This window comes from Penaeus vannamei, chromosome 15 (assembly GCF_042767895.1).
Source record: "Penaeus vannamei isolate JL-2024 chromosome 15, ASM4276789v1, whole genome shotgun sequence".
Taxonomy (NCBI): Eukaryota; Metazoa; Arthropoda; class Malacostraca; order Decapoda; family Penaeidae; genus Penaeus; species Penaeus vannamei.
Window position 1 is genome coordinate 27,098,867 of NC_091563.1, and position 10,000 is coordinate 27,108,866.

The 10,000-nt window shown below is 33.5% G+C and overlaps 1 protein-coding gene and 1 non-coding gene across 5 annotated transcripts in view; both read right to left on the reverse strand.

Annotated features, from left to right (window-relative positions):
* Positions 1-2,794: 2,794 nt before the first annotated feature.
* On the reverse strand, positions 2,795-2,924 carry LOC138864263 (U11 spliceosomal RNA). Its single transcript, XR_011399126.1, has one exon. It is a non-coding gene; the product is annotated as a U11 spliceosomal RNA (small nuclear RNA).
* Positions 2,925-5,502: 2,578 nt separating this feature from the next.
* Positions 5,503-10,000, reverse strand: part of LOC113800816 (GDNF-inducible zinc finger protein 1) — a 56,560-nt gene continuing 52,062 nt past the window's right edge. For 2 of the 4 annotated variants that reach the window (XM_070130569.1, XM_070130567.1), the window contains exons 8-11: positions 9,404-9,640; positions 9,124-9,260; positions 7,175-7,322; positions 5,503-6,539 (exon numbers count right to left, since the gene is read on the reverse strand). In XM_070130569.1, coding sequence (XP_069986670.1) covers positions 5,865-6,539; positions 7,175-7,322; positions 9,124-9,260; positions 9,404-9,640 — 1,197 coding nt within the window. In that variant the 3' untranslated portion in view covers positions 5,503-5,864. Of the gene's footprint in view, positions 6,540-7,174; positions 7,323-9,123; positions 9,261-9,403; positions 9,644-10,000 lie in introns of all 4 variants that reach the window. The other 2 variants (XM_070130568.1, XM_070130566.1) reach the window with 1 other exon arrangement.

Below are 10,000 nucleotides of genomic sequence, written 5' to 3' on the forward strand. Positions count from 1 at the left end.
TTATGATAATAATAACGATGATGACGATGAAAATGATAATAATAATAATAGTAATAATAATAATAACAATAACAATGACAATAATGATAATGATGATAATAATGATAACAATAATAATAATATTAATAATAATAATAATAATAATAATAATAATAATAATAATAATAATAATAATAATAATAATAATAATAATAATAATAATGATAATGATGATAATAGTGATAATGACAATAATAATCATAATAATAATAATAATGACAATGATTATATTAATGATAATCACAATAACAATGATAAAAGGTTATGAAAAAATAGCAATCTTAATCAATGATAATACTAATGATGATGATAGTAATAATGATGATAACAATAATAACAATGATAATGATGGTAATGATTATAAGAATAATAATGATAGCATCACCAACAACCATGATAATAACAATATTAATAGTAATAATAATAACAATAAAAATATCAACAATCATAATAGTAATGATAATAATGATGATAATAATAACATGAACAGTAACAGAAGCAATAACAGCAAAAACAATTACAACAACAACAACAATCATATTGATAATAAAAATAATGGTAATAATATTGATAATAATAATAATAATAATAATAATAATAATAATAATAATAATAATAATAATAATAATAATAATAATAATAATAATAATAATAATAATGATGATGATGATGATGATGATATTAATAATATTAATAATGTTAATGATAATGATATCAACAATATTGATAACATAATAATAACAATGATGATAGCAATTGTTATCAGTATTATCATCAGTATTACTATCATTATTGTGTTATCCTCTTGACCATTACAATGGTAATAACACTGATAATGATAATAATGATAATGATAAAATTATCATGATAATAACGATAATAATGATAAAATTGATAATAAAAAGATAGGAAGAAAAATTATTAATGAAGAGAAGGATGATAAGGAAAATGACAACAATGATGATAATAACAATAGATTAATAATAAAAAAACAATAATAATAATGATAATGACTAATGATAATAGTAATGACAATAATAATTATAATTGATAACAATAATGATAATGATGATGAGGATAATAATATAATAATAATAATAATAATAATAATAATAATAATAATAATAATAATAATAATAATAATGATAGTAATAATAATGATGATGATAGTAATAATAATGATGATGATGATGATGATAATAATAATAATATGAACAACGGCAACAAAGACAATAAGAGTGACAATCATAATTTCAGTATCGATAATATCATTGTTAATATCACTGATAATATTATCATCATTGTTGACATCTTTAATAGCATTATCATCATTGTTGACATCTTTAATAACATTATCATCATTATTATCATTAATAATATTATCATCATTATTATCATTAATAATATCATCACCATTATCAATATCATTAATATGATTATCAAAACCATTCCAAACCATCGGACAGCCAGAACTACCGACACTTTTAACCGCAATTAACAGCGCCCATTTGTCTTTTTTTCATGTGTTTCACTTCTAAGAGTTTAATAATTGTGTGATTCATTCTTACTCGATCAACAGTTGTAAGAACACATCATTAGATTCTTAAACATTGTCCAAGTCTGTTTATTCGTTTCTCTTCTGCGTAAATGGTAAGCTCTTTCCTCTCAGAAATTGGCAGCTCCACGTCGTCGATATTAAGATGTTCCTCAAGTTATTTTCTTTTATTTTTATTTATTTATTTATTTGACTCCGTGGATCCCATAAACCACACGGCAGGCTCCGGCTTCGCAACAAAGGATACCACAGCATCCATTAGGGTCTCTGACAATACCTCAACACTCCAAGCTGAAACGGTCGCGGTCATGGAAGCCCTAACACACGCGTCCCTGAGGGCAGGACACGTTGTCATTCACACAGACTGTAGAGCAACCATTGACAGTCTACAGCATAGCGTGCCCCAAGAAAACATTCGGCCCTACCACCGCTCCTCCTACCACTCCTCCTATTCCCACCAAGGCCTATACTTATATAGACCTTAACCCCTATTCCCCCAAAATAAGAAAACCCCTCGTTTCAGAAATCATTGCACGTACCTCCCTGTGCACACCGCGCTGGATCGAAAGGTTATGGCCCGAAACGGTTAATGGAGGGAATTTTTTAACAATTTTTCCTCGTACTATATCTGTGTTAGTCCTGAGCCACGTCCGCGCTTAAGGGGATTGCACCTAAGGGGGGGGGGGGGGGAGTCAGAATTACACACACACACACACACACGTGTTATATATATATATATATATATATATATATATATATATATATATATATATATATATATATATATATATATATACATATATATACATGTGAATATAATATATATATATATATATATATATAAACATTGCGTATGTATATATATATATATATATATATATATATACATATATATACATGTGTGTGTATATATATATATATATATATATATATATATATATATATATATATATATATATATATATATATATATATATAAACATTGCGTATGTATATATATATATATATATATATATATATATATATATATATATATATATATATATATATATATATACAGATAACTGTATAGATGTTCTAATGACTGGCATTGCGCGTGCATATACTCCTAGGTCATATATCGATGAACTGAACAAATGTCAAATAACAATTTTCGGCTCTTGCCTTGCCCCTTGATTATCTTTACTTCTCAATCATGAAGAGGGCGTCCGAGCATTAAAGCTTACAAACTTCCCTCTGTTTTAAAAATTGCGTGTCGGGTATGTCTTGATTGCCATACCCCACCGGGGGTTAGACCGGTGTGCCACTCAGTACGGCAGACACCCTTTTATAATAGTTTCCCCAGAGCGAGAAATAAACTCATATCAGAAAATGGCGCTGGATTTCAAAGAATGATATAACTTTATGCTCACATATTTATAAGTGGAAATTTAATATTTTTTCATTTTTATGTCTAGATAGAATTTTATATTTCAAATATTATGGTAGCAACATTTTTATACAAAAATGAAATTTGAATTGATAAAGATGGAAAAATCATATTTAAAATATACAAATCTTTTCAGATAGAATGGCATTTTTCCTTGCTTGATTCCCTTTTTATATCTTTATAGTTTAGTTCTATCATTTTTATTTTCACCATATGTATCTTTTCTTTTTTTCCCATTTCTTGGATTTGATATATTTAATTATATTTTCCTTTCCAGTATTCATTTCAGTTCGTGTGTAAACACATTATACATGTACATATATATACAACTACCAAATATAGGATATTTGTAAATCTAGTTAATCATAACCAATATACTGAATCATAAAATGGAGATAATATCTATCACTACATTTGAAAATAAATCTACATCGAGCGCCATAGAAAACGCAAATAAATGATTAGGATTTTAGGGTAAACTAACCAGATAATTTTAAATTCATTAACCTGGCATCAGACACAACACCAATGGATTATCATAAGTACTGAACTATTGGGTCAGAAAAAAAATCAACCATCCAGAGGCTACAGTTAACCAGAGGTTCGTTACTGTACACTATACTATTTCATATTTCTTAGGAAGCTAAGTAATTAGACTTTAATTGTCAAAGTCAGTTGAGTCGTAGCAAATCTAACATTTTTAAATAAATGTATATGCTCCTAGAATTCACATATGTCCTTGGATTTATATTTTTGTTCACATATGTGCAACTGAAAGGTGTCACCATTTAGCAAGGTCATTCCTGTATACCTGTATTTATACATTTGAAACGGTAATAATGAGTTCTGATATAATTCTATTATTCCTAGGAAGTAACAATACTGTGATTAGAATAACAAAAGTTATTTTTTGGCTGTACAAAATAATTCTCCCACACAGTAGTTCCTTGCTCGTGTTTCTCAATGATGTGTTTGGTGTAGGGGTTCCATACAGCCGTATAATACTCTAGTATTAGTCTTACAGCTGTGTAGGTTTCTCAGAAATTCCGGCTTTCTATTAGCTTTGTTTGTGATGGAGTCAATGTGTGTTAAAGTTGACGTAATGTGTGAGGTGCAGTCCCAGGTATTCATAGTATGTTGTGGGTGTTACCTGTTGGCTGTGCAAAATGTACATGTGCCGTATGCTGTATCTTTCATTTATGGGGATAATGCAGATAGTGGAAGGTTATTAATTAATAGAAGGAAAAAAGTGGACCAAGTATGGTGCCTTTAGGGACATCAGAAGAAAAAAGGACAGAATCAGAAGATGCATCTTCGAGCAGAACACTTGCCACCTGCATGTCAGAAAGGCTGTGATCTAGTGCAGAATTTGTCCTCTGACTCCATAATACTGTAGTTTGATCATGTCCTCTGTGGGAGACTTTTTTAAAGGCTTTAGCAAAATTAAGGAGTAGAGCATCAACTTGTTAAATGTTAAGTTTGACTAATTGTCAGTCAGTCATACTGGGCTGTGATTAATTGTTTCACATGATCATTTGGGCCGAAAACTAAGAATGCCAGAAGCGTCAATGTGCCTCGCAATATGTTTATGCATTATGTGGTCAAAGATTTTGTAGATAATTGATGTGAGAGAGATGAAGCAATAATCTGCAGGCTCTGTGCAGTTAGCTGTTTTGAAAAGGGAAGTGATATTTGTGAAAACACGGTCTACAGGTGGGATGCTTGAGATTAGTGACTGATTGAAACTAGATTGAAGGATAGGTACAGGGACAGAGGTGCGGGACTTCAGGGATTTGGTTACATTCAGTAGCTTTGTTTGCATTTACTGTCATTAGCTTCAGTATGTCATCAGTCAGTATGTCAATGAAGAAGATTGGAAAGTAAGGACAATCAGCTATGTCACATATATTAAGGTCTTCATGTGGGAAAACAAAATAGAAATATGCTGAGTAATGGTGTTTTATGCTCAGGGTTGGTCACAAGTGTCTTTTAAGACTGATTGTTGTGGTAACTTGTCTGTACAACTTCAAAAACTTAAAGAAGTGTTTAGGATTGTTTCTGACATTGTTTTGTGAGATAGGGGGAAACATGTTTCCATACTTTTTGGAAAATGTTTTTCCCAAGGATCTAAAAATGGTCCAGTTTTCTGGAGTGTTGTATATTTGTGTCTGAAGAGTCTTTTATTTTAATGTTGTTTGAAGTTGGATGTACTGGATTTGAATTTTTCCAATCAGCAATGAAAAATTTAATTAATTCAGCAAAGATCATTTTGCATTAAAAAAGTTTCTGCCCCTCTTTTCATGTTAACTTCCAAACTAGTCAATAATATATCCTTCAATGCTTCATTTGCTTAAGAATTTCTACTAAATTGTAAATACATATGAATGGGAGATTTATTCTGTTACAATTTTACATGTCTCCTTTTGACAGGAACGAAAGACTCCATAAATAATGAAAACAGGATAAGACATAAATACAATAATTCTCTTGTACATATATTTTTAAGATCTACAGGTTTCCTGAATAATTTGTACATCCACAGTTAACCCATGGAAAAATTTATTTTAAACACACAATAATAACACCATTTTCTCTATGTCTACTATGGTGATTTTTGTGGTTTCTTTAGGAGACCCCATATAATTTTTATATAAAGGAAGCAGACACCTTTCAAACATGATGTATATACAGTATATATTGCACATTTCAATCAACATACTTAAAAAGAATGCAAAGACTTTAGCAAACCTGATGTTAAAAATCTTGTACATATTATAAAATCTATATCCAATAGCCTTAATTCAAAAGTGACAGAAAAAAAAAAAATTGTACTCTTCCTTATCACAAAATCTCATCTTCATTGATTACATGTTCCGTTGGCTCACATAGTTCCTTCTTCACCTCCTGTCTTAGTACATGGGCATCCTTATCAGCAGAGAGAATGATAACAACATTATGAGCCTGATCCATGTCTGAAACCTTTTCTGTCTTGACTTTATTAATAGATAATTTATCCATCAGCATTACCCTCGACGTAAGGGCCTCTTCTGTGTCGTTTCCATCAGGTATGTGGAACTCACTGCTAGGAAAGTCTTGCTGCATCCTCTTTCCTTCCTCATTAATGGTATTCTTTAAATCAGATCTGATGATAAGTGAACTCTGGACTTTGCTTAATGGTTGTACAGTCTTTGGTGAGGCAGCATTCACTTTGAGATTGGTTTTGGAGTCACCAGGTGATGTCACAGTAACCTGTGTGTTGCCTGAGTGTGTGGAGCGGTAGTGCTGGTGTGCCGCAACTGCTGTTGCAAATGACTGGTTGCATATTGTGCACCTGAGGCTGTGTGTCAGGATATGTGACAGATATTGCTGTTTCTGTGGATAGGACACTCCACACTCCTGGCAGTAATACTTGTGGTGTGGCTGAGTCCTAATGTGGTGGCGCAGAATCTTCAGGGTAGAGAACCGTCCCCCACATGTCTCACAGCTGTAACTGCGGGTTCTTCGGTGGAACAGGTTCTGGGAATGGACATGGATTTTATTAGACACTTATAAGAACAGACATTGATACAGGCCATGTATGTCATATATTTTGCCCATAAATGACAGCTAAAGAAACATTTGCAAGGAATAAAATTTATGATTTTGCTTCTAATCAAAATACAAAAAGATACACTACAACAGCTAAAAGGCTTCACTTTACTTGACATTTCTATATTGTTTCTCTCATTGTATCTCATTGCATGTCCTTCACTCTCCCTCTCTTCCTTCTCTGCACCCCTCATCTGCTGTCCTCTAGCATTCCATCCCCTCTCCCTCTTTCACTTCTCCTCTTCTTTCCCTTCCATACCCCATCATTCTTTCCCTCACCTTATTTCTCTCTTTCTATCTCCCTTCATCTCCCATCTTCTCTCAACCTCTCTTTCAACAACTCCTCCTCCCCCTCTCTACTCCTTCCCCATCTCAATCTCTTTCATTCTGCATCTCCTTTTATCCCCCATCCCCCTACCTCCTCATCTTATCCCTTACACTCCACCCTTCTCTCTCCCTCTCCCTCCAAACTCATTCCCATCCTCTTCTCCCTCTTGTCCCATCCCTAATCCACATCCTATTTCCTAACCCCCACCTGTCTCTCTTCTTTAGCTCCCTCTCACCTCGTGACTATTGAGCTGTTTCTGTGTGAAGAACTTCCTCCCGCAACGGTGGCACATGACAGTCCTCTCTCCATGGCGTAAGATGTGGGAAGCCAGTAGCATTGGGTGGCGGAACACAGCATTACACTTGACGCACGTGTGTTCCTTACTGAGGGGAAAAAATAATAATAATACATTTAATGGGATTAAAACTTTATTTTTTTACTGTTGAGAGAAAACTAGTGATGACAAGGATCATAGTGGTGGTTATGGCAATGATGATGACCTAAGTCCCCTATTTTTTTCAAGTAAAGAGATATTGAAGAATTTTCTTTTTGATGGATTTCTGAGTAGTGGTGTGTGTAATGTATATGAATTATGCTCCTAATAATATGATATCAATACATAGCATATGCAGCGCTTGGCCATGCATGTGAGAACATGAATTGCCAATATATGGGGCTAAAATGTATATTACTTATACATATCCATCCATCCATCTATTCTTCTTTCCTTCCTTCTTTCTCTCTTTCTTTATTTATTTTCCTTCCTTCCATCCAACCACCTGTACATTCATCTACAGCTGCAAGTGAAGTACATCCCCTTCCCTGGAATGCTTGTGCCCAGTGGATCAATGTTTCTCCCTTGAATGTTCCCTTGGTCACAACCCAGATACCTCATAGAAGACCAATTAAATCTGCATAACAATCATCGTAAAAAAGTGTATAAGAAAATCATTAGCTCAATCTCAATCTCAATATTAATGCGTAGGGCACTAAATGAGCGCATAACACGCATATTGGTAGTGATTGGTTGCTGGGGGAGGGGGGAAGGATCAAGGTGCAAGTGGGAGTGTCAGTGTTTGTGAAGGTGTTTGTAGTGTTAAGTGTTTATTTAGTTTGTTTGTGAAAGTGTTTTGTGTTTTAGCTTCAATTATGTGTTGGGGTAGCCTGTTCCAGTCGCATATAGTATGTGGAAAGAATGAGTGCTTGTAAAAGTTAGTGTTGGTGTGGTATGTGACAAATTTACTGGTTGTGAGTTCCTTGTGTTGCGTGAGTGTGCTGCGTGTAAGTATTCATGTTTGTTGATGTCTACAAGGTTGTTGGTGATTTTGTACATGATTGTAAGTCTGTGTGCTTGTCTTCGTGTCTCGAGCATGCAGTTAAATGAGCCAAGAACCAATAATTATCCTTAGTGTTTCCTCAAGTCTCCAACAATTGTTAATCCCAATGCCAATACAAATTCCATTTTATGGGGTTTTGACGTCGTACTTTGGCCTGGGCATAATGTATTACATGATGTATATTCTGCTACCTTGGTGCTACAAAGAAATACATCTACAATTGTCTCTTGAGTGACTTTGCTAGGTAATGCCAATTGCCATTCTGTGTTCTGTGCTTAAAGAAAACCAGTTATGTTATTGAAGTGAAATATTCTGACTATAGAAAAATGTACTACATGAACCAGCGATAAAATGACATTGATTAAACCAGCTTTTACATATCTGAAACCATCTACGGCAACAAGCAAAGGCTTCACCCACTTAGTGCCTGTGAGAGGAATCCTGTACTTTAATCTATCTTCCTGGGCCATGGGGTCCTAGGGCAGTATAGGACTTGACAAATGAACAATAGTTCTAAAGCAGTTATTAGCAAAATGATCATAATTATCATTATTGCTGAAAATCGCTCTAAAACAAACAAACAAACAAAAACACACATAACACAACACACAACACACTACACACTACAAACTACAACAGGAACAACAAAGGGAAGGACAAGAAAACACACAAATATGGCGAAGGCCTTTTCGCTATTGTTTCATCATGCCCTGACGAAGCAATAGCGAAAAGGCCTTCAGCATATTCGTGTGTTTTCTTGTCCTTCCCTTCGTTGTTACTGTTACAATCTGTATGTCATAAATTCCACACTACACACACTACACACACACACACCACCTAAACTAACCTTTGGTGCTTTGTTGCGATGTGGTATGTAAGGGAAGGTCGTGATTTAAAAACTTCATGGCATGTCTCACATTGCTGGATCTTCCTCTTTCTCCCTCTTTTCTTTGGCTCTGTAACTACTGTTGATTTCAAAGCAGCCTGGAAGAGAAATAGGGAAAAAATACTTATACAGAAAAATATACAATTTTACCATATCTTTAATATACAAGAGTTTGTCCTTAAAGAGCAAACAGTTTATTTACAATAACAAAATCTCTACATTAAAGACCAATTATACAGACCTCAATGTTTTCTCTCTCCTGCTTGACGTGTTCTGGTACTTCATTAGGATGGAACTTGGTCAGGTGCCTCTCATAAGCCCACCAAGTAGCAAGGAGACGGCCACAGTAAGGGCAGTCCATGTCTCGGTGTGTTGCTGTTTTGTGGGCGTGGAGGGTCTGTAGTGTTGGGGCAAGGAACGGGCAGTAGGCACATGGTATTCCATCTTCGAGGGAGGTGGGTGGGTGCTTTCTACTCACCTGCTGGGTTGGGGAAGTTGATAGTAATAATATTGATAATAATAGTAATAATGATCATAATTAATAATCATAATAATAGTAATAGTAATAATGATGATCATGATGATGCAATAATTATAATAATAAAGCAATAATGAGATAATAATGTAATAAATTAATAATAATGATAAATAATAAAAAAGAGTAATAATTACAATTATAATAGTAATCATTATAATATTACTGATAATAGTAGTAATAATATAATACTGATAATGGAACCTAGTGCAGAGTGGGTAATAAATAAATCAATAAATCATCTAAGAAAGAATCTCACACTAATTATCTTTAAATAAACAATGAAGACTAAAAAAAACTCTG